We start from the raw sequence: 26,333 nt of genomic DNA, 5'->3' as shown, positions 1-26,333 counted from the left end.
CTGAGATTTTCTGTCGGTAGCTTTACTTCATCATTGCTTCTAGGTTTTTTATTCTGCCTGTTCCATGTCCTTTCTAGTCCAAAGTAGGAGGATCCTTTGACGTCCTTCTAAGAACTCTTCTATAACCTCAGACCAACCACATATATTGCTACTGATGTCCCTGTAATTGTATTGGATAAGATAGGTCTCCAGAACTACTGAAACTGTCAGAAAACTGTACAAAATTTCTCCAAGCAGCAAACAAAAAGTCAGTCTCCGGGTCACCCAACAATTTTAGGACTAGTTGTAAAATTAATTATCCATTCCATACTAGGATTACCAGTAAGCACGTATGAGTTACTGCAGTGCCAGTCTTAAGGATATAATCAACTTACCGTATGCTAGAAGTTGGTTTTAAAAATAAAAATTAAATTAGGTTAAACAAAAAATGGCATTGTCCACCACAGTAACTGATATGTACCATTAAGTTAGAACATGTCTTCAAAGTGTTAAAAAGAAAATTAAACCAATTAAAAAATAAAATCAAGGTGCTAACTTAATTCACTAAATTGATAAATTTGAAAATAAACTCATTTCAAAAATAAGATTTTGAATAAGGAATGCTTTATTTTCACATAATTTACTGTTTTTCTAAATGTCACCAATTTTTAAACTCTACTTAACATCAAACATACCTTTCTCATTTTCTTCTTCCTCAGCATCCTGAAAGTCAAAGAATAATCAAATGTAAAATGAATTCATTTAAAACTGGGTTTCAGTAATAGTACAAGATCTATCAAGTTAAATTGTAGAGTAATATTAATTAGAGACACCTATTACTAACAAACACAAGATATTCCAATCAGAACTAAAACACAAAGAAATGTAGCATATGTCTAGTATACATGACTTAGACAAGAAAACAGGCAAACATATCAATAGTTATATCAACAATAAACTGGAATATTTAGTTTCACTACTCAAAACTGGTCTCAATTACCCAAATCTTACTCATATTAAAAAGTTGCTATGAACTCCCTGCCGGGCCGGGGTTCAATCTCTGGTCTGGGAACCAAGATTCCACAAGCCATGAGGCATGGCCAAAAAAAAAAAAGAGATGCAAAAAGCCGCCAATAAAAAGCCTGCCCTGATTATTTCGCATGACTCAGTTCGAAGGCACATACTATTCAAAATGAACCAGAAAATATAACATGAAGACATACTTTTTCAAGGGATGAAATGCATATTAATAAACAAATAAACAAAGAACACTCCCAATTTAATCATCTCAGAAGTAAGAAGAATGACAAGAGTAGTTTCAAATTCTTCATTCCCTTCTATCTGTTAAAAATGAATTCATACACTGTCTCATATACACACTTGTGGTCAGCCACTTTAAAAATGGTATTTGTGCTACAGGTAATCAAAACAAGTTAATAATGTTATTAAATGACTGATTTTAATTTTTAAATATGTGATATTTTAATTTTTATGTATGTGACATCATATAATCTAAAATTAAGCACATAATGGCTTGAAAACAGGAGTATCACAAAGAAGAAAATATTTACACCAAGCAAAATGCTGCAAAAATAACTGAAATTATAACAAGATAGAAACATTTCCCAAAATTAAAGATCATAACAAATATGCATAAAATTAAGGTATGTTTTAACTTACAACTTTTAAAATAAAAGCTGAGTAGAAGTAGATCAAGTAGGTCAAGGTGGTGTGAAGCTACCAAATACAAAACAGTAGTGATTCTCAAACTTTGATTTTGTATCAGAATCTCCTGGAGTGACTGTTGAAACAGACTGCTGAGCACCAACCCCAGTTTCTGATTCAAGACTGGAGTAGAGCCTGGAAATTTGCATCTCTACAAGTTTCAGTGACGCTGATGTTTTTGGTCCAGGGACTACAAATTAAGAACTGTGCCTGAGAGTGACAGCCTAGCAGTGAAATTAGACTTAAGGCAAAATTTAACTGTAAACAAAATTTTAAATGCCGTATGTATCTCGTAACACAATTTTAGGTTCATGTAAGTCCACATTTCTTAAAGATAACATATTTTATCATATGCTCAGTTACATTTGGATAACAAACATATTTCTAAGAAATCATTTAAAATAATATTTCAACTTCAAGTTGACATATACGTGCCCCATTTAGGGAATGACCAATTGTTTTACAAACTAAAGTAATATGAAGGAAACTGAAAACACTGAAACAATTAAGCCACAAGCTTCGTATGTAGACTAGTACAAAAGAAGATTACTAATTGGTAGCAATGTGACTCCTATTATATATGTCCATTATACTGTGCTCTAATAATCTCCTAATTGTTATACTGGAATTTAGTTTTAATGATTGTATTTCTATTGTGCAACATTTGGAAAGGAAAGAAAAATGATTTGACAGGGTGGACAGTGGCAGTGGCAGCAAAGAAAGGATGAGTTATGCTGGAATTACTGAAAAAATCTTTTTCTCCCAAATTCTCTTTTAGTTTAGTAATTTATCTTAAAGGGATAAATAAACTGGAATATCTTCACTTTTACTTAAAAGAAGAACGAAAGAACTTAAAGAATGCAACTTGCTTCTTCTTTATCTACTTGTAATTCAACAGCACACCACTTCCAAGTTATTCTTTCAGAGATTCAGTATCGATAAGGTTCAAGGAAAAAAAGAAATAGTCAAAGTATTTGCTATTTTAAAAAGCAAAATTTTTTTAAATACCGTGATGTAAAAAACAAAACCTTTCTGCTGTACTTTCTGCCAAGTAGAAATGTTATTTCTAGCTGCTAAAACCATCAGTAAGGTTTGCCTTACTTTTGCTGGTTTTTAGGTATCTATCCTAATCACTCAATAGGTCTTCTGAAGGGTTTCATAACTTTAGTTTCTAAACAAATGGTAACACTAGCCTTATTACATACACTTAAATGCCCCAAGGAAAAGAATCTTGAGCCAATTTCTAGAAAACAAACTGATTACAATGGGGGTGGAGCGCAAAAACAACTAGGGTTAGTAGAAAAGATGAGCCACACACCAATGCATATTTGCATTATATTTCTATGTGCAGTAAACATAGAACTACTAAGGTTAAGTCATTTCTTGCAATAAACAAACCAAGAAATACAAGAAAGATACTGGGAAAATTTTCCTGAATATGCACAGACATGACATGTGCCTTATTTCAAAATAATTTTCCTCCACTGAAAACATGTTTTTTCAGAATGAGGAATATGGTAAATAAGTAACCACAATGAAAAAGCATCCTTTTAATTAACTACTTTTTTAGTTTATCTTGAAAAAACATAATATTTCACATACGAAAATGAAGCAAATGCTTTATAATGTTCCTGTTGTTTATCTTTGTAATGAGATCTACAACCCTGAAGTGCCAAAAATCATACAGGGGGATATAGCTCAGAGGTAGAGCATTTGACTGCAAAAATCATACAGAAAGCTTTTCTATTTTTATTTCATTCTAGGAGCAGCAATGACTAGTGATAAAGACAAACCTAGGACTTACTTTTCAGTTAACAAAGTGTTTACTTTCTACCCATTCTAGTACCTTTCCTAAAGGTTAATTTTGTGATACATGTATATACAAGTGCTAAGTAAGAAGACATCTTCTGGAAGGCCTCCTCTCCCTTGACTTAAAACACTGTATTCAGTCTGACTAATTTACAATAAACCGTCATAATAACCCTAAACCACCAACTGCCTATTACCTACCTGGAAATATGCTAAAGACCATGGGAAATAAGAAATACTGGCACATAATAAGTACTTAATAAATATTTGTTGAATGAGTTTACTGAATAAATGTACTGTAAGACACTGCTGTTTTTAAGTGGAAGGACTTAACTAACTGCTCATTTTATGTAGGCAGAGGGTTTAACTCCAGTACTGTGTAAATACAATGGAATTCAGGAAACATTTACTAGTATGGAGTTACTTGTGAAAAGAATACAGACTAGGCACCAAGATATATAGGTATGTATTCTATCTTTACCACTGAAACAGTTTTACTCTGTGATATTGTGATCTTCCTAGGTCAAGAAGATCCCTTGGAGAAGGAAACGGCAACCCACTCCAGTATTCTCATCTAGGAAATCCCATGGACAGAGGAGCCTGGCGAGCTACAGACCATGAGGTCACAAAGAGTCAGACACTGAGCGATTAAACAACACTGTCATCTACCTAGGTGAACTTTACCTATAAATTAGAGATAACATATGACCTAAATAGGATATACAGGATTATATAAGACAGTGGGTGTAAAAAGTTCTCTGTAAACAGTAAAACACTATGTAAGGGAAAGCTTTATGGAAGAGACAGAGATAAATCTGGCTTTGAGAGTTATACAGACTTCATATGACAAAAAAGGGAAGGTACTTCAAGTTGATGAAACACTGGGGCAAAGGCAAATAGAAAAAATAATACATGATGCACTCATAAAAGATTGACAAGATTGAAACTAGAGGAAATTTTTAAGAATTAAAGCATTACCAAATATAAACATTTTCCAAATAATTCTAAATAACTGGTATCTCCAAGCTAGTAAAACAATGCTATAAGTAATTACTAATTACACATGTACTATGTGAAGGATATAAGATTGCTCTTCACATCAATCTAGCAGGTAAGACTTACAATGTTCATTTTATAGACATAGAAATGGACTAAGAAAACACACTCAAAATCACAATATTTTAAGTAACTACCAGAAGTAGAATGTGAACCAAATTCTACCTGGTATGACAAACTGCCTAGAGGCTAACACCTAAAAGCTAAAGATCTAAGTTTCAAGTCAAAGCCTGAAGACTGGCTTTAAATAAATAGATACCTATATAAATGCACTTGCCTATTTACTTATATTTTTAAAGACAAGGAATAAAACAATTAATCCTGAATTTTAAAAAATTCACCAATAAGGGGATGGATGAAGGGGACTTTTTTGAATTTATCCTTTCCTAGATTTGCCTTTGGAATCATGTAAATATTTTTAAAAATTGTAAAACTAAAATATCTATTTTGAAATAATTATAGATTCACAAGAAGTTACGGATTAAATTTTTTAAAAAAACTATACTTAAATATTGAACCTAAATATGTATTAGTTGGTGAGCATATAGAAAACTAATCTAAAACACACTGATTTGTTCATTCCTAGAGGATATATCCCTATAAGAAAGAGAACTTGAGTAGAAAAAACTTTATTTTCAGAAATCACACTGGTGATGGTGTTGGTATTATCATCCTAGGACTATTGTACATATACTGTGAGATAAAGGAAATAATTAACTTAGAAGTATCCCTTATGAACTCAAAATCTATTTTATCTTAAAAGTAAAAAACCAACAAAAACAAATAAACAAAAAACACATTCTCTAGCACTGTACATTGAAAAGGCCTAGAAAATATGAACAACCCAGAGGCAATGAACACCCCACCCCTATCATCAAGATTATCGTCTCAAAATACCATTTACCACTAAAAGGAAGAAGTGGCTAATTACAGGTCTGGAGCAGGAAATAGAAATCTGAACCAGACAGCAAGGAGTAAAGACTACTTGGATCACATTGAAAGGATTAAAGAGACAACCTGAAGGAATTCTCACTGGCTATAGACAATCTGAGCGTTAATAAGGATAATAACTACAATGGATTGAAATACACTAAAAATATTTAAATCCATGAGTTCAAAATGACACAAAGGGACAAAAAGAAAAAAAAAAATCAGTCACTATCAGAGATGCTCATGAACCAACTCATTATTTTGAAAATTGGTAACTGAGGAAAAATAATCAAACATATATCCTGGCTTTTCTTTGTAAATGATACCACAAGGTAACCAAATAATAGATGAGAAGTTTTTTCCCAAAGAACATTCCAGCTAACAAATAAAGAAAATAAAAGAATACCACCACTTTGATTAATTAAATCAGTGCAGTATAGATCATCAATGACTGGTACTATCCCCAAAAAGATACAGTCAGACATTATGTGTATCCAAATAGAAGAATACAACACTACCTATTAATTAGTTGTATCTCTTGGGGGGATGGGGATAGGGGTGTCGGAATCAGACAGCAAGCCTCAGGATCCTATAAACAACTTAACAATTTAAAGGAAATACACTAAACAGAGGAACATGTTGACTAAATTCACAGGAACATAATCAGCAAAATACAGACGTTGGAAGCTCTATGAATGACAGGGGTTGTCAAACTATGCGAGATGCTCTTTCTGTAGCTATTTTTATTGAAACAGCCATGTCCATTCATTTACCTAATGCCTGTAGCTGCTTTCACACTACAGCGGCAGAGCTGAACAGCTGTAATGGACCATCAGGCCCATACACCTAACATATTTTCTACCTAGCCTTTAATGAAAAACTTTGCCACCTCTTGCTCTATATGATAAACTCAATTTCTTTAACAAACAAAGTGGAGGGGGGAGATGAACAGAAAACCTATAGACTGAAAGAGGCCTAAAAGACATTTCAATCAATCACAATATCTCGATCTTATTTGTATCAAACAAACAGATTCAAATAAAGCTTTCTTAAAAAAAAAAAAAACACAAACAGGACAACTGAGTATTTTTATTAAAAAATCATATATTAGGAATAATAATGTAAAAAATAAAAGAGTTCTCTTTCAGAGATATACCCTGAATTTTTAAGGCAAAATATGTCTGGAATTTGTTTCAAAATAGTGCAGAAAAGGAAAAGTGAATGGAGCTATAGATGAAACAATACTGCCCGTGAACTGCTAACAGCAGAAGCTGTGTGACGGGTACACTCTGTGCAGTATTCCTTAACAGGCACAGTAAGACAACACATTCATTAGTCATGCTTAGAAGCATCAAAATCATGATGGAATGGAGATACATTCATATATATTTCTACATATTCCACCACACATCATTAAGGAAGAGGCAAAAAGGTCATTTTACTTCTCTGAAGATGTAACTTCTCTGATACAATAAGCAAAACCTGTCCTTTGATAAGAAGTAAATAAGGGTTCTTTCACTCTCAAGATGGAATAGGAGAGCAAGGCCAAATCTAGCCCATAAAAATTTGCAAAAATTAAAAAAAAGGCACTCATTCCTTAAGATACTTCTGTTAGATTTTTATAATAAATACATAATCTATTATGAGAATGGGGACACTCAGATGTAACCCTTCACACACTCCAACTTGTGCAACGGAAGGAGAGGTCCTTGATGAAAGTTAAAAAACTTTTTGCCAATGAATATGAAGAGTTCAACTCTACCTTTTTGCAAATTAGTAATATCTAGAAAAGGTATCTATTTTTTATCATTCAAAAATGAACATACCTGAGGATAGTATGGGAAGAAGTCTACAGACTTTCACAATCCTAACAATTCCTTCCTGAATATTCCAAACTACCAAAAACATTTCCCCCAGAAATGCAATTTCTCCTGTTACAATGAACACAGAAAACCAATATACAGCCTCACCAGCATTCCAAACGTAAGAGAGCTGGGGTAAAGAAGGAGTGACCAGAGGCAATCAGCTAAGCAGGCTATGAATATATACCGCATGATATACCCTCGCAGCAAATATTACAGTGAGGAAATAGCACACCTGATCACTATTTTTCCTAAATCTAGTAAACAGAGGGAATGGGAACCCCTATCTCTATTTGAAAGTATACTATTTAAAGAGGGCACATGAACAAGGTATTCTTGAGTACACAAATGGGAAAAAGACAAAAGCTAATTTTTAATACAGAAACTGAGCTATAAATGTCTGTTTATAGCATCTGTACATCATGCTTTAAAATGTACACTATGCATATCACATAGACCAAAAACAAAATCTAATACACAATAGAAATCATTTTCTACATATACACACACACCCACATGTATACACATATCCCAAGTAAATTACTTAAACAGAGACTTTTATCATTTTTATACTATATTTATCATGGTGTTAAATTAACAAAATTTTAAAGCTTTAATAGGATTATTAGTACTTTTAAATGATTTATTTCATACCAAAGTGACAAAAAAAAAAAAATCAAGGAGTGTGATGGCTTCCCAAAAAACTGATAACTAGACTTATGTTTTAAAAAAAGGATAGACTGTTTTTATTTTTATTTTGAAAATGGTAGGAACCTTATTGTAATAACTTTCAATTATCTCCACAGCAAGAGAAATTTCAGCCACCAATTTAAAGTATTTTGTATATATCATGTAACTCAGTATTAAATTTAAGGCAATTTTATGAATTAAATAATTATCAAGTCAAAATGAGATTCCTTTTCCAAGCCCTTCCACCCAACAATATCAAATTCATAGGACTAAATGTAAACTTACTTGGGCTGTTAGAAAGGTATCATCTTCACCTTCTTGAGCTTCAATTTCCTAAGTAAAAGGGTATACAATAGCTTTGCTTTACAAAATATCTGGGTAACATGAGAATGCTTTTATGCTACACCCGATTATCACTTGCCTCATGTTCTGTGCAGTGTCTATGGATACCATGGGTATTAAGCCAATGCTTAATAATTCAGACTATATTTTTATGCCAACATAAAAGCTTAGTCACATTGATAAAAGAATCAGAGACAAAAAAAAAAAAGAATTAGAAACAAGTCCTTCATGAGCCCTTCATTCATTAAGCTAGGTAGAACATAGTGTTCTAAGCATGAATACTGACCCTCTAATCCGCTGATTTTCTTAAGATGTACTAACATACTTCAAAGAAGGACAAATGTTCTATTTCAGTCAAAGAAAAGATTTAAAAATTATATTTTTAAAGCTTTTAAGTTAAACTTTCGTAAGTAATTTCCCCACCCTTAATAACCAAATAAATGCAAATTAATCTTTTACATCTACTAAAGTAGGAAAAAAAAACTTACTATCTGGTAATGTTGGCAAGGTCAGTGTTAAATTGGTACTCTCTTTCATAGTGGGATAGTAAACAACTTAAAACTTAAATATCCCAAATTAGAAGAGTAGCTATTAGACACCCAGAAAACAGTCTAGTACATTATGATGAAAGGTATGAATTTTGAAGTCATTATATGTTACGTGAAAATACATAGACTAAATAGCAATTTATAGCATGATAACTACTAGGTAAAAACAGATACATATGTGGAAAATAATAAGCAAAAATTGAAAGGTCATCTTAGATTGCAGCATTCTGAGTGATTTGTAAGTAACTTTAAAAATATATTTTTTGAAAGTTCTGTGACTTCCACATTGAACTAGAAAAATACTTTTTTATTATTTAGTACTTAGTTTAACTGTGTCACGTTTTAAAAAAACTGGCTAAAGACCTGACTTTCGATGTCCTCTTTTTCTATATCTTCTACTGCTTCTGCCTCTATTAATTCATGAGCTGTCTTGTTCTCTTCTGCAGAAAGTAACTCCTTGGAATGCACATTTTCTTCTTCATTTTCACCAAATTCTTCAGAGTCCTTCAGTTCGTCATTTCCATCTTGTTCCTGTGCCTCTTGATTCTCCAATTCACAGTCCTTTTAATGGTAAGAAAATTTGATACAATTCGAGGCAAAGTACTGGGGGCTATCCACCAAACCTTTTTGGTAATTTACATCTCTAAATGTTTTCACTTCTATCATATTTTGACATTACTCCCAAAGTCAAAGTTCAATCATTTTATATTACATACTAACTGTGCCTTTAAAAATAGAGGGGGTCTAATACCAAGGTCATTAAACTATGCATCTGAGTTCCCAAATCACTTACACTGAAATACATATATGCTAATTGGATTGCTCTCAAGTTCCAGTTATAATATTTACCAAGTCACATCCTATGAGCTTTCCTATAAGACATGGTTTCAAAGAAATGACTTACTTTCTCTAAAGGCCACAGTTTGGCTTACCTTCAAAGACTGTGGACATCTTATGATAATATAAACTTTATTTCTAATTTATAATAAGGAATCCCAACTGTTACACCAATGTCTGTTCTTACAAATATGCAAATAACTAATCTAATGTATTAGTTTTGAAATCTACCACCATGCCATAAAGCCAATTAAGCAGGGGAACATAGATTGGGATTCTCTCTGTGAAGGGAAGAATATCTGTTTGCCCTTCAAAGTTTATGGATATAAGGGTACCTCAGTATAAATAAAGAAAAGCAGCAATCAGCCTAGTTCCCTCTCTCATTAACTGCAGACAAAGGGTCAAAAGCAATGGACATTCTTCCTCCTTTCCTACTCTCATGGTAAATCCAACAGATTTAAAGTTTCTGGGTTAAAAGGGGAAAAGTGTAGGGCTATAACTATTAATTATTCATAGATGAACTGCAATGAGGGACTAGAAATTTCTGGGAAGGTAGGCACAGAGAAGAAACATGATTGTTTGGAATGTGCAGTGCTTGGGGAGCAGGTCATCTCTGGGACAGCAGGTTTAACCAACTTCACTACCTATGAGTGGGGGAACACTGGAACTGAAAATGGAGTAGGTGGTTGGTTATATGATGATAGAAGAATTGGTGCAAAACAAAAAAAAACAAAACAAGGGAAGTCACTGAGGGAACTTCATCTACTTTGAAGTGACAATTTTGACTATTCTCCTCACTTACAAGTAGAAGTAATTTCTATAGTATTCACATATCTAAGCAATAGGTGATATTCACCCACCATTACTGTATAAATTCCAAAATTACCAACTCTGAGAAACAAGGCAAGTATATTCACTTTGTTTCTATCATATTTATCACACATGAGGATACCTCCAAAGGGAAAAAGAAATATAAAAAAGTAACGATACATTTAAATAGAATTTTGTAAAAGTTCTTTTGTTCTTTTAGACATTATGACCAGGTTCATTCAATAATTACACAAAGGCATCCTTTGTGGTACATGTAAGACAGCAATATTACATCTCCTTGTAACATTTTAAATGACTGAAACATTTTTGTGCACTGAAGAGCTGAAAGGAAGTTAGAAATTGGAAAACTAAAAGGGTTTTTTACTAAGTCACAGTGTTTTTCCAGCTTATGGATAGTTTTGGCTTCATCATACACTCACTAGTGAAGACAACTAGAGAAAATGAGAGCAAAGGAACAAACCTAACGGAAGATATACCACAAGGATAACAGAATACAAAGATTGAACAGTCCTTAAAGGCTCAAAAAAAGCCGGTTACAGGCATGCAATCACCCATTTTAATGGATCCCTGAGGACTGATGTTGAAGCTGAAACTCCAATACTTTGGCCACCTGACGTGAAGAGCTGACTCATTTGAAAAGACCCTGATGCTGGGAAAGATTGAGAGCAGGAGAAGGGGACAACAGAGGATGAGATGGTTGGATGGCATCACCGTCTCAATGGACATGGGTTTGGGTGGACTCCGGGAGTTGGTGATGGACAGGGAGGCCTGGTGTGCTGCGGTTCATGGGGTCGCAAAGAGTCAGACATGACTGAGTGACTGAACTGAACTGAGCACATATTTCCTGAATTACCTGACTTCAGGGCTAACTCCTCAACCAAACATCTCTTTCTCTCTGTGCCTGCCATCAAAGTGCAAGATACAAAGAGTGAGGTACATGGGGCTTGTGTAGCCTGTGTGTGGGGGGAGGGTAGAGAGTTAGATGGTAGGGAATGGGTGAGTGAAGGGACATGAGCTGACTTCATGGTAGACCACACAGACATTCCAAGATGTTATGGCAATATGACCTAACTGTACACAGAAAACAGAATACATGGGGTGTAAATGTATGTAATATAAAAGGAACTATGCTCATTAAATAATTCCTGCAAATGCCACACTACTTAAGACCTAATGATCAGTCAATAGGAGATCACATTTCATTAAAATGAAAACAACAACAATAAAAACTATTAAAAGTAACAGTTTATAGAACTGCCACAACCTCAATTAAAATTACATACTCTGTTCTCCTAGTTGGACATTCTTAAAATAAAATATATTCTTTTTTAGCCAATACAGACGTGGCTTCTCTTTAATGGGAAAAACACATTTCTTAATCTGATCTTTACCAAGTAGCAATACATCAGCAACTTTCTCCATTTTAAAGACTACATTAATCTGATTTCTGTATATTATTAATATATACAAAAGCTAAATGTGATGGGCAATACCTTGTCCAGGAACTAAGGTATCAATTGTCCTGTACCTGTTCCTCTGGCCCCTATGTCTCCCCGAACAAACATTCTTTGCTTTGTCTCATTTAACTAAAGTTATTTATTATATTTCTCAACTATGAGAATTATTAAGACTGACAATATTATATGTCTCTATACCTATTTACCAACATATTTCAGTGTCTATTGTTAAAGCAAAATGCATGAATTCATCATGCAAAATACTAGGCTCAAAACAGACATCTTAACCTGTGTAATTAACACTTTACCTTGACAAAAGCATCATCTTCCACAGAAGCATCTCCACTCAACTCATCTGCTTCCTGTTTTTTACCTGCGAAAGAAGGAAAATGGGCTAACAACCAATATTTTATTACTTTAAGAGCAAAAATCATTCAGACAAGTTTACCCCGAGGTATCTCTCTCCACTCCCAAATCATCTGACAAAGCAAATGCCATAAACCACCTGGCCATAGCTGTCCCAAACCAAAAAAAAGCTTTATGAACAATGTCATGCTGTTTTGTTTCACTAAAATAAACTGTGCAAATAATTAATCCTACATATGAACCCATCATCTTCACTGACTTGACATATGAGATCCATTTTTCTTTACACCAGTCAAATTCTCTATCTTTAATTCTCCCAGAAGTAGCATCACCTTTCAACAGTACTCTACTAACTGTATACATAACCAGACATCTGATAGCTAAATTCAAGACTCATATCCCCCATAAAGCCTTCCTAAGTTCTCCTTGTCAACAAGCTTTCTCTAAAATAAAATTCTCACACTTGACACCTCACAATCCACGACCAGCTGATGATATACTGCCTTGTTCTATCGGGTACCTCTTGCTCACCATTTAAAGAAATACCTTAAGTACAGTGACTGCTTTTATGCTTATTTCGTGTTTCTCCAAAGGCCTAAATATTAAGTAGTGCTTTAACATGATGACTGATTTAACTGATTTAAGGCAAGTAGAAATTATTTCAGACCGAAAACTGTTAACAGGTTCCAGACAGACTACAGGCCTCCCTGACCCAACCCTCAACTTCAAAACTCTGAAAATTGGTGGTTGGAATTTTTTAAATGTTTTACACACACACACACACACACACACACACACACACACACACACACACACACACACACACACACACACACACACACACACACACACACACACACACACACACACACACACACACACACACACACACACACACACACGTTTTCCACAGATCCAAGGCTTAAAGTGCCACACACACACACAGACACACACATTTTCCACAGATCCAAGGCTTAAAGTGCCACACACACACACAGACACACACATTTTCCACAGATCCAAGGCTAAAAGTGCCTCTCACACACACACACGTTTTCCACAGATCCAAGGCTAAAAGTTTGTGTTTTCAAGCAAGTCCATAAAAATCTACTTAGATAACCCATAATGTATCAGAAATGCCGTTTAAAAAAAAAAAAAATCACAGCTGTTAAAATTTTACTATTAAGTTTTTAAAAATTTATTTATTTTGAGATGTTGATGGATGTTTTCTCCTGAGGCCAACTAATCAACCTTTCCTTGGCCTAAAACAGGAACTGCCACATATCTATCTCAAGCTTCCATGACCCCAGAGGAGAGTTTGGCTGTGAAGTAACTGTAAAAAAAAAAAGCTAGGTTAACTCCCTTTCTCATGTCTCTTCACCAGCTCCTATCTTCCATCTAATCCCAACAGGAAATCCTGTCCATGAATGAGAGATAAAAAAGGAACAAGATACTGGTTCTTCCAGGTACGTGAAAAGATGAAGAGTAAAGTTTTCTTTTATCCACTGACGTAAAAGAGGTCTTCATATCCCTGAGGGCTTGTGTGAAACAAGAGAAACAAAATGTGGAACTTAGTGGCATTTGTATTTTAGAGAAAAAAAAATTAGAAGTTACTACAAGGGCAATGAGGGAGATGTTCCTTCCTTAAAAAATAAAACAGTATCAGGTGAGAAAGAGCTTACTAAACTGTTCTATCACAGATCATAAAAAAAAAAGCAAGAGAACTTCAGAAAAAAATCTACTTCTGCTTCACTGACTATGCTAAAGCCTTTGACTATGTGGATCACGACAAACTGTGGAAAATTCTGAAAGAGATGGGAATACCAGACCACCTTACCTGTCTTCTGAGAAACCTGTATGCAAGTCAAGAAGCAACAGTTAGAACCAGACATGGAACAACAGACTGGTTCCAAATTGGGAAAGGAGTATGTCAAGGCTGTATAATGTCACCCTGGTTATTTAACTTACATGCAGAGTACATCATGCGAAATGCTGTGCTGGATGAAGTACAAGCTGGAATCAAGATTGTCAGGAGAAATATCAATAACCTCAGATATGCGGATGACACCACCCTTATGGCAGAAAGAAAAAAAGAACTAAAGAGCCTCTTGATGAAAGTGAAAGAGGAGAGGGAAAAACTTGGCTTAAAATTTAACATTCAGAAAACTAAGATCATGGCATCTGGTCCCATCACTTCATGGCAAATAGATGGGGAAACAATGGAAACAGTGAGAGACACTATTTTCTTGGGCTCCAAAGTCATTGCAGAGGGTGACTGCAGTCATGAAATTAAAAGACGCTTGCTTCTTGGGTAAAAAAGCTATGACAAACCTAGAGAGCATATTAAAAAGCAGAGACATTACTTGCCAACAAAGGTCTGTATAGTCAAAACTATGGTTTTTCCAGTAGTCATGTATGGATGTGAGAGTTGGACCATAAAGAAGGGTGAGTGTCAAAGAATTGATGCTTTTGAATTGTAGTGTTGGAGAAGACTCCTGAGAGTCCCTTGGACTGCAAGGAGATCAAACCAGTCAATCCTAAAAGAAATCAGTCCTGAATATTCATTGGAAGGACTGGTGCTGAAGCTGAAACTCCAGTACCTGGCCACCTGACTCGAAGAGCCAACTCATTAGCAAAGACCCTGATGTTGGGAAAGATTGAAGGCAGGAGAAGGGTACGGCAGAAGATAAGATGCCTAGATGGCATCACCAACTCGATGGACACGAGTTTGAGCAACTCTGGGAGTCTGTGATGGACAGGGAAGTATGGCATGCTGCAGTCCATGGAGTTGCAAAGAGTTGGACACGATTGAGCGACTGAACTGAACTGAACTGATGCTAGGAAAAGACTGAAGGCAGGAGGAGAAGAGGACGACAAAGGACGAGATGGTTATGGCATCACCAACTCAATGCACATGAGTTTGAGCAAGCTCCAGGAGATGGTGATGGACAGGGAAGCCTGGCATGCTGCAGCCCATAGGGTTGCAAAGAGTTGGAAACGAATGAGTGACTGAACAACAGCCACCACAATATAAAACCTTAAAGTTTTGAGAAGAAATAAGCTTTTTAAAGCTACAGGATTCCACCACCCACCCCATCAAATAACCTATAGAGCAGAGCCTTTGAGTGATATTCCTTCAGATCATTTGCAAATACTATTTACACTTTATAAATATAAAATGCATTACAATTTGCAAAGGACTTAAAAAGTTCAGGTGATTTTTTTCTAGCACCCCACAGTACATACGGCAAGTAATCACAACTTTACAAAACAGAAAATGAACCAAGGTTACACAGCTTGCCCAAGGCTAGTAAATGGCATTGTCAGACCTAGAAGCCAAGGCTTCTCATTTCCAGGGCTAAAATTCTTTCCACTTCATCTTACTATGACCTACTTAAAAGACATTATTTTAGTAAGAAGAGGTTAACTCAATTTATAGATACCATCTTTGAAATGGAAGCCCTCAGCATAATGACAAGCTACATATACTATGCACACTCCATGGCGAGTTTCACTTGCCTTGCTGCTACTGCTACTGCTACTGCTGCTAAGTCGCTTCAGTCGTGTCCGACTCTGTGCGACCCCATAGACGGCAGCCCACCAGGCTCCCCCGTCCCTGGGATTCTCCAGGCAAGAGCACTGGAGTGGGTTGCCATTTCCTTCTCCAATGCATGAAAGAGAAAAGTGAAAGGGAAGTCACTCAGTCGTGTCCGACTCCCAGCGACCCCATGGACTGCAGACCACCAGGCTCCTCCGTCCATGGGATTCTCCAGGCAAGAGTACTGGAGTGGGCTGCCATTGCCTTCTCCTTCACTTGCCTTAATTTACTTAAAGGAAAACCAAATTACACTACATCAACAAAAACAACAGATGCAGTCACTACCACTGCTTAGGTAGCTTCCACAGTGCAGGCACTAGGATATATGCTTCATATATATTAATGCATGTATTTTATTGTCTTAACTAGCCCCATTCTACAAAATACTGAAAAGTTAATCAGATTACAAAGTTACTAAGGGCAGTGCTTCAGTTTAAACCCAGGTCTCCCACTCCTCAAAAACGACAAAAGCATTAGCTACAACTGCCAGCAGTTAAAAATGTCATCTCTTTTAGCATGAACAGAGGCTCCACAAGCCACATCTGTAAAATTTTAAAATGAGAGAGTCACAGAGATTATGTAACTTGTCCCATGACAAACAGGCAGCAAGAGGCAGAGATACAGAGAAGGTCCAAATTGCTATCCTTTATTGTTTTTAACAATTGTATCACATGAAAGCACTGGACACAATGTGTTATCAGCTTATAAACAAAAACTAAAAGGACAAGATTTTTCAAACATACATTAATGAAACTAATAATAACCTGACAGGCACATAATAAACTGACATTTTACGCACTAATTTTTGACTGCTCTCATAATCTGTTAACTGCATTTATTTACACATGCTCAATTAGAAACTATATTTTAATTTCTTCCTTTATAAAAAGTATCATCCCTCCCCCATACAAAGATAATTCACCTCTCAGACAGCTATGATGTTCATCATCCAGCCTAGAACCTAATCTGGTACAGTGCTATATAATGAGCATTATATAGATCTTGAATGATAATAGTGTAGTTTCTAAGCTGGACACTAGCAGTAAAAAAAGTTCAGACTTTTATTCAGCCCTCACTGTGACATGCCAATCAAAACAGCATCATGTACAACCCCATATTGTCAGTAAGGGCTGTAAACTTGGAGTTGAATGATACTACAAAGTACATCTATAGATTCCTAACTTTTATGATGTCACAGATAAGAAATAACTTAAAAATCAAATCCCACTTAATTCAACAAGCACCACTAGCTTAGGCACATTTTTGTACAGTCAGTAACCATTTATACCTCATCTCCCATGTAAGCCTGTGCTATGAAATGTCCTATAACAAACTAATAAATGAATCTTTTGTCCTTCAAGGAATCTGGCATGTACCATAGAAATATGAACTGGTCCAAAGGAAAGCAGCACCACCAGGATGAGGAAGCTAACTGAAAGTGCAATGTAGACAGAAGCCTAACTAATGCTTTGAGGAACAAAACTAAAAAATAAATTGAGCATAAAGATAGTCTGAATAGCAAAATAAAAAAATGGAAGCAAAATTACTTATCACATCTCAAACTATCATAGTAGTAACATACAGCTATCTTGAAATTACATAAAATACACTGCAGTGTTCTTTGCACGATTATAGAGTAGAAAGTAAAAATACACCAAAGGAAGAAGATGCTAAAACACCCCCTTATTTATCCATCGTAAGTTTGTATAGGTCCACAAACCCTTAATGAAACCACTGGTACCAGACATGTTTTAGAACTGTCAGATTTTAAAAGAGTACAATAGTGTAAATACCAATTGTTAATTTAAACCTCCCAATGGCTTCTGGAACAGTCTCTCAATTAATCACGGAAATAAGATTATAAATAGCTTCACTTTTGCCAAACTTAAGAAAAAACTTTATTTTCAGAACACTTGTGTTTCAGAGTTAAGAATATAGATTTCAGGATGAAAATTTGGTTTTCTCCTTCAAAGGCAAACTGGTTCTTAAAAGGGTTGGTAATTTTCCTCTTCAAGTTCAGAAATACCTCCAAAAACAAAAACAAAACAAAAAATCTACTTAGTAAGTAGAGTTTAAAGTAATTTTGCCAAAAAACTTTGTGGCTGAGTAACTTTTCCACTAAACATTTACGGAAGTTATGAAACGCAGAAAAGGTTCAGTCACAAAATTTCTGTTAGAGAAGAGGGAATAAGACTCAGAGACCAGACCAAACAGAACAATGTTAATTAACGTTTCCAGCAACAACCTCTCCCCAACTGCACAAAACCTTAAAATAATCATGTACTATTGTCTTGTGTTAACTGTTTGCATATGCGTTTTAGCCTCTCTTGTATTAAAGAAATCAGATTTCTGATTTGCACATTGTCTTAAACATAGCAGTCATCCCATAGGTCATTTTATTATTTTTTAAAAATCTACCATAAATATAATTCATATTCATATAATAAAGTAAATCTGAAAAATACCAAACATATATTTTAAAAATCTCTTAACTTTATCACCTAAAGACAACCAAACTGAACATCCACACACATCTGTGAACATCTGCACAAGATTTTCAAAGGCAGCAAAAATGTAACTGAGTTCTTAATGGATTACTTTTCTATCCTATCAATTAAAAGAAAGTAGTACTGCTTAACTCTCAGCATTTTTGTGCAAATCAAGTAAAGCAATATGAAAATTTTCTGAAAACTGTGTAGAGAATTAATCGCATATATATGCAAATAGAGAACTAATTGTGTAAGATATAAAGAACTAACCAACAGGCAGAAAGGGATGAATGAAAATGATGCTAAGTTTCACGCTATAGGCTAGAGCACCTAGTGGTTCTTAACGCTAGCTGCTTGAGAATCACCTGGGGAACTTTTAGAAAATACTGATTCCTGGGCCCCCCAAAGAGTAAACAAAACCAACTCTCTGGGGGGCAGGAGCCTAGTACCTGTATTTTTTAAAACTTAAATGACTCTAATGTAGGTCAGATTAAGTGTAACCAAAGAAGTTGGAATAAGAAGAATATGAGGAAGGTTACTATTTTCAGATTCTCCAGACTAGAGAAAATTTAAATTCTGCCTACCTTCCACAAAACACCTAGAGTAGGTATAAACCTGTATTAGTTCTCAAAAAGGTAAAAAACAAAAACAAAAACAAAATCCTTAAACATAAACCTCTTACAAGCACATGCACATGTACATATACAACTTAGATCACTAAAATGTAACTTCTGATAAAGTCAGAGTGGTGGAATTATGGGCAATTTTTACTTTTTTGTACTTTTCTGGATTATCTAGTTTTTAAAATGAAAACATTTCACTTTTATTATCTGGAAAACAATTCTGTAAAGCCATTAATACAAACTATTCTAGGATACCAGAACTAGAGGCTAACTGGGACTGTGGAGTTTATGGCGTGAACAGTTAATTCCTGGAACTGCACCACACTGAGGCCCTTTTACTGTAATAGGTGAGATCTTACAGCTGATTAAATAAATCAGTAGATTTCAGCCTTAAACCCTAACCATTATTCAACCTCTTCATTAAAGTCATTTCTGATGCCACCAACTGGTAATAATGATTGCTTTTTCCTCTAATTCCTGGACAATTCACACTTCATTTTACATAAGTTCATGAAAGAGAAAGTAAGAATCTTCTGCCCTTGATTCAAAATGCCTGGAAGGTGAATGACATGGGAGAAAGACATTTTCTTAAGGTACTAGAAAATTTTACCTATCTCTCCACCAAGATTCTTGACACACACCATATTTGACACAATAAAATAAGTTAAAAAGTACTTTGATAATAAACATAATCCACCATATACAACTGCATAAGTCAAATGCTGGTTTTAAGAATAGAGGTAAAACTGCCTGATTTTGTGAAATGAAAATGACATACACAACTTTTGAGGTCAGACAATATTCTAGCAAAAGTTATGAGGCTTTCCAACACAGCAACAACTTGGGTGAGGGAGAAAAGGCAGGTGCCCATGATTCGTGTGTTCTAAAAGTAAGTGTATTTCACACATCAGTGTTTAAGGAGAAGCCACTAGTGCTGTTGAGAAAGGCACCTTAAAAAGAAAAATCATATGGAAGATAGTAAAGACTATTAATCTCTGATACAGTGCTTCCTACAAAGAAATATGCAGTTAAAGTAAGCACCGAAAGAAATATTTTTCAAAGCAGTTATTAAGAAAGTCATCATATGACTCTTGGTATTCATTCAACAAATATTTTCTGAGCACCTCTTATGTGCAAAACAAGCTGCTAGGCATTACAGAGACTAATGTAAGTAAAAGACCCTTACCCTCACATAACTTCTAGCCCAGTAGGTACCCCAAAAAGATTTGACACTTTTGGCCTCAGAATGCTTCTCAATGTCACAGTTCTGATTAAAATTTCCTTAACATACAAACATACTATAGTTAAAAAAAAAGTTAGTTTACTATGATATGATATGATATGATATTATTAAATTTATTTTATGTGGTTGATTATATTATTTGGCATACAAATTTTAGAAAGCTTAACAGAGTAAACATGTAATTATACTGATTGTGTATACTGAGTATGGTACTTTCCGCACATAATCAGGCATTATGTCTGGATAAACCTGTAACCCCAAAATATGCTTGTTTCTATAGTGGGAACAAATCAGATTTTTAAAAACCTAAAGTATTATGAGTTTCAATTCAGTTAAGTACTGACTATATATACTTCTGAATACTGCACTGATTAACTACTTCAAGTAACTTTTGCCAAAGTTTAGGTGACTCCAAAGGTTGAAAATCCAAAAGAATGATATGCTATTTACAAGTGAACCAAAAGAAAGTTTACATTTATAATCTCTAAAAGAGGCTAATGAGGAGTTAGTTCTACCTGTTTAACCGCTTTCTAACACACACCCAAATAATGACCATAAATCTCACCGGTGAAGCTTCCTTCTACATGGCAAAGAGAAGGAGAAAAGGTTCAGAAGTGAGAACCAATCTAAGCTACAAATTTCACCATACCAACTACAAGTAGATAGATTTTTACAAATATGTTAGTCATAAACATTTGGACTCACTATAACATTATCAACATTTGTTACAAGTTTGTGAGTTTGTAATAACAGTATTTTAAAAATATCCCACAAAATACTTAAGAATGCAGATTCCTTTTCCTTTAATCTGTCAAAACACAATCATTTTAACACAAAAAATTTTCTTAAGAAACAGGGACTCTGCACTTGTAAGAGAACAAGCTTAATATTTCACCTAAGAAATGTTAAGACCCATGAAGCTTCTCTTGCCTTATCATTCAACACCATTTAACTTTTACTTGCTACATTAAGCCATATCATCATAAGAATTATTTGTCTAACAAGCTATTAAATGTTTTATCTTGCTCTTGTCTACATGACTGCCTCTAAGTAAACTCTTTCTTTATTCTTTTCCTATTTTAGTATTCTCAGCTGAAGAAATCTATGCTAACTGAGGAACTATGAGCTTTCCTGTTCCTTTCTTACATATCTATTTTAGCTCAACAGAAAGAATTTTTCTTCTGGCTCCTGGTTACATATAATTATTAAATTTCAAAATTAAGAGACACTTACAGATGGTCTAGTAAATTTTCCACTTTTATAAAAAAGAAGTAGACCCACTGAAAGAAAAGTAGTATGATCAAGATAAAATTATTTTCAAGACAGATACTAAGTGAAATAAGATGTGGCAAAAAGAAGCTTATTTTAGAATAATATTTCATTTTAAAAATCTGTTAGTTACTTATATATTTAAAGTTTCCCTATTCAAATTTGATGCCTAAAAGTTATTTCTAAACTTAAATTTTAAAATAATCTTATTTATAAGCATCTTAACTGTAAATTAATTCAAACCAGGTTCTTAGTTTGGGGTTTACATTATATTCTTTGTAATTCATAGGATTTTGAGAACAATGATAAATGGAACTCAAGGAGACAAGAGCTATTTATCACACATGTCCCAGAATGAGTCTGATGAAGTACTCAGTTGTAGTCTGCTGCAGACAAATAATTAATATTGCAACTCCTAACTAAATACCACAAGATACTGTAACATCAGGATTATGGAAAAATTAAATTTCAAGTATCCTTATAATCTATACAAGAGGGAAAAATTAACATACTTATTTTATACACATACACATATATACATAAGTACATATGTATACGGAAAAACTTCTTAAAATGGTATATTGCTGAATTTATTTCTAATGGTAAGATGAAGTTCCTAATGACTGAAAAAGAAAGGGATACACACAGAAATTAAAAGTAGGTGAAAATAAATAAATGAGATTTACTTTATATGCTAAGTCATTAATTAGCTTGAATAACTTGGGACCATAGTGAACACATAACATCTATCAAACTACCACAATGTGCTAAATAAATGACATGAATCAGAATCATTATAAGAAATCACTATAAGAAACAGGGTTAATTCCTGATGTACTCATTCCTGAATTTTTTTATGCTTCCTCATTTTGAAATTGCCTCTGGGTTTGTCAGCAGAGGCTTCTCAACACCTTCTCTAACCACAGGGAAATGTATCTCTCAAAGTGATATACTGAGCAAGAATTAATTGAAAGCCAGGTATCTTCAAGGTAACTTTGTAACTCCTGTAAACTCCATTTCCACCAGTCATTCCCATCCTATCCTGGAAATGCTTTTTAGCCCTTTTTAATTTCCTTTGGCACAAACAGGAGACTCTTGCAAAGGTAGGAAAACTCACATAGAGAGATACCATCAAGATGTCCCTGGTCCTGATACTCATACAGATTGCTTAAGCTCAAACTTGACTATTCCCTTCTTTTCAAAGTTATTCCATTCAACCATTTTACTGTAGTTGCAATCAATCTGGTCTAAAGCAGAGAGTAGCAAATCGATAACTTCAAGCAGTAAAGAGTGTTAGGTTTTTAAAATGCAGCAGCTGCATAGAAATTGTAGGTAGGTACCAGGATTCAGATACCCACACTATGCCCACCCTCTAACACTGTCCTTATGGGACAAAGGGAGAAATCCGTAGTTATTCAAGCAAGGATTTCACCAACTAGAACCTTTTAAACATATCTAAGCCCCACTTACATTGTTAAAGTGTTAATTTAAAACCACCTTTACCTATTCACTAAATCACCATATCCTAGAAATATATTCTAGCCTAGTTTAAAAATTAAAAAATTGACATCTTTAATATATCCCTGTAAGTTAAAACTTTTTTTTAAAGCTAATTAGTCATGGATTTTTGGATTTTTCCCCTCTACCTTGTTAGTATGATTGGTGAGGTCTTTTTGAGTTTTACTGAAAATTAGACTGTATAATGGCCTAAATGCAAATTAAGTTCACCAAGACAAACAAAATAGTAAACACAAAGGTTATAAAATTTTAATATACTAGAGAAAACAGCAAGGAACCAAGGTGAAAGATTTGGTAGGAATTCCATCAATACTCTGCCAATTGTGGGGCAAGGTAGACATGTTTTAAACCATATATTCTTCAGGGCTTCACACTATGAAGGAATAAACATTATAAAACTTGACTTTGTAATTTATTCGGAAGCAATAAAGAACTGGTCTCACTTTCAGGACAACTTCAGCCAAATCTTAAGGGCTACTAGTCACCCAAAGCCTGGCAACAGTACTTTTCTTCCTTGACCCAACAAGGCAGAGTGCCAGAGGGAAATAGCAAAGAGTAGCACTATATAAACAGGGCAAGTGGCACAAGAGCAGAGGCAAGTTATATAACCAAAATATATTTTAAAATATGTTTATAACTCGTAACAACCTTTGCCTTTGGTTGGTTTCTTGTTTGGAGTATCAGTTGAAACAGTTAATTCAATATTATCTGGATCGCCTCCTTCCTCTTCAATAGCCTACATTAGAAAGAGAAGTTAATATGCTACACAGTCTATCTAAACTTATTTTATAAAAACGAAATGAAAAAAAAATTAGCAAACCTCAAGCCTCAAGACATTAGAATTGCCAGTCATTTCATAAACCAACTTCACAAAGGAGCAATTAAACTACACAAGTGAGAGATACTTTCAGAAGAAAATATAATTAGGTAGAAAAATCACATGGAGCTTTACATTTTACCTAGTCGAGAAAATTAACTATCACATATTATCATACTGAACAAAACTCTAAATATTCTCAATTGCAGAAAAGTTGCTAGCTACGAAAGTAAAGAACTAAAAGGAGCTTCCCTAATGTCTATAATGCAAACTTAGTTCTCCTCTACTACAATTCCAACGCTCACTCAAACCAGAAAGATAATCAGGGAAGAAAAAGCAAATTATTGTGCTAATGCAAAAACTGAAAAACCCAGCGGACAAACCTTCTCTTACCCACCCATCAAATCCCACTACCAATTCCCCGCTAGTATGGGGAGAAAACGGTTGGGCACAATTAAACGGTAACTTCGCAGAAGTCACCAAAGTAACCAGTCCCTACGAGGCCAAGAAATGCACGCGCTCACCATCGCTAAAGACTGGGGACCGAGCGCCTCCCGGGTCTCCACGATTGCCCTTGGGAGGCCGCGCCGGCCGGCCGCAGACCTCGGCAGCCTGGCGGGGACGTCCCGGGGGAGGCAGGGGCGCACTCGGCTACGGCGGCCAGTCCCGGGCGGCTCGCGGGCCCCTGGCAGGCCCGGCCCGGCGCACGGGGACGGGGGTGCTGGGGGAGGGTCTTCATTCTCCCCGCGCGCGCGCGGGCGACACCCGGGACCTCCCCACCGCACCGCACCGCGGGCCCCGGAGGCTGAGAGCGGCCAGGGGCTGCGGCGGTAGTGGGGGCTCCGAGGCGCGGCCTAAGCTCGCCTTCCCGGACCTCACCGGGCCTCACCTGCTTGAGTCGGGAAACGAGCACGGTCTTGACTCCGGTGATATCCAGGTTCCGCCGTTTCAGCTCGGACTTGAGATCGATGACCCGCAGATCGGTGATCTTTTTACCTTCTGCCTGACCTGAGGCGGCCGAGGCTGCCACAGCACCGGTAGCGGCAGCCATTTTAGAACAGCGGAGCGCTGCCAAGGCAGCGAGTGAGCTGCAGGGCGGCGGCAGCAGCTCCAACTTCGACCCAGGCCTCGCCGGCCGCCGGCGCCGCGCTGCGCTGCGCACAATGAGCCGCTGGCCCCGCCCCCTGTTCGCCACCCCGGCGCAACCTGCAGCCGCCACCAGCACCCGGATGACAGGCGCGCATGCGCACTAACAGGGTGGGTAGGGGAAGGCGCTCGGCGCGCGCCGCGGGGCGTGTGGCGGCCACCTGGGCGGTGCGACCCCTTGCTAGGACTGGGCGATCTGGCGCGTTCAACCGTACCAACGTCTGCCGTCCCGCCGTTCCTCCACCGCTTCGTTACATATTTTGTGGCAACGTCTCGAGTCTTGAGCAATAGCAGTGCGCCAGGCACTCTCGTCATAGATAGTTCGCGCGTTACTCAACCCGAACCAAGGGGCGTGTGCTTGCCCTAAACCTTTTCCAGGGGAATACTTTACCGGTTCTGCTGAATAATCGGAAAAATGTGGCCACCGTGCGCAAAAGAACTAGGTTCCCAGAGTTCCGTTCAAAGGCAGGAAAGAAACTCTAGGGCGGTTAATATAAAGAATATATAGGGCTGGCCTGTGTGACAAGTCCCACTAGACGTCTCATGGGAAAACATGCCTTTTTTTCCCAAGGAGGTTTAGTTTATTCTAGGGCTGCCCATCTCACTGAAAACACAAAACAAAACAGGACACCTTCCCATCTGCACTAGCCTTAGTTTGTTGTCATCTCCAGAAGTCTTGACGGCTCAACACAAAATTGATTACTGAAAAAGGAATTTGGTTTGTAAGTACTTGTTACCATTCTCGTATACCGTGTTCACTGTTTTCTCCCCGTCATAATTTGGGCTTCCAGGAACAAGGACCATCTTCTTATGAGGGACTACGCTGTACAAGTAACTTTAGCCAATATGATTAATCATCAAATCAAAAGCATTTATAGATTAAAACTATTCCATAAACTCCATAAACAGAATAGGACGCTTAATTCTTACTGGCATTTCCTGGTTTTAAAAATTCAAATTGATGAAGTCTGGGTCGCATTACATTGCCTTTTCTCATTAGCTAATTAGAGCAAAAAGAGAAAAAATGGACATTATACAATAATACCTGTCAGGTAAGTATTTATGGTTTATGTGACTTGCAATAACCCCTTAATCCTTCTGGACCCTGTCAGGAAAATCTCTGTAAGGCTTAGAGAGATTAAATGGTTTGTCCATTTTCACATAGCTGGTATGTGGCTGAACTGGTGCTGAAATCCAG

The 26,333-nt window shown here is 36.1% G+C and overlaps 2 protein-coding genes across 30 annotated transcripts in view; one reads left to right on the top strand and one right to left on the bottom strand.

The window, feature by feature from the left end:
• Positions 1 to 25,074, bottom strand: part of SLTM (SAFB like transcription modulator) — a 44,651-nt gene extending 19,577 nt beyond the window's left edge. For 4 of the 7 annotated variants that reach the window (XM_081510016.1, XM_081510017.1, XM_081510018.1 and 1 more), the window contains exons 1-6: positions 24,879 to 25,074; positions 23,821 to 23,908; positions 12,375 to 12,439; positions 9,305 to 9,502; positions 8,337 to 8,384; positions 675 to 702 (exon numbers count right to left, since the gene is read on the bottom strand). In XM_081510016.1, coding sequence (XP_081366142.1) covers positions 675 to 702; positions 8,337 to 8,384; positions 9,305 to 9,502; positions 12,375 to 12,439; positions 23,821 to 23,908; positions 24,879 to 25,040 — 589 coding nt within the window. In that variant the 5' untranslated portion in view covers positions 25,041 to 25,074. Of the gene's footprint in view, positions 1 to 674; positions 703 to 8,336; positions 8,385 to 9,304; positions 9,503 to 12,374; positions 12,440 to 23,820; positions 23,909 to 24,513 lie in introns of all 7 variants that reach the window. The other 3 variants (XM_081510019.1, XM_081510020.1, XM_081510021.1) reach the window with 1 other exon arrangement.
• RNF111 (ring finger protein 111) overlaps positions 24,746 to 26,333 on the top strand; it is a 111,052-nt gene continuing 109,464 nt past the window's right edge. For 8 of the 23 annotated variants that reach the window (XM_081510066.1, XM_081510054.1, XM_081510057.1 and 5 more), the window contains exon 1: positions 25,218 to 25,857. The gene's annotated coding sequence lies outside the window, so the exon portion shown is untranslated. Of the gene's footprint in view, positions 25,858 to 26,333 lie in introns of all 23 variants that reach the window. The other 15 variants (XR_014059439.1, XR_014059442.1, XM_081510042.1 and 12 more) reach the window with 6 other exon arrangements.

Source organism: Giraffa tippelskirchi, chromosome 7 (assembly GCF_054371585.1).
Source record: "Giraffa tippelskirchi isolate mGirTip1 chromosome 7, T2T-mGirTip1v1.2.pri, whole genome shotgun sequence".
Classification (NCBI taxonomy): Eukaryota; Metazoa; Chordata; class Mammalia; order Artiodactyla; family Giraffidae; genus Giraffa; species Giraffa tippelskirchi.
Note: the sequence above shows the minus strand (reverse complement) of the source record. Positions and strands in the feature narration are given on the sequence as shown.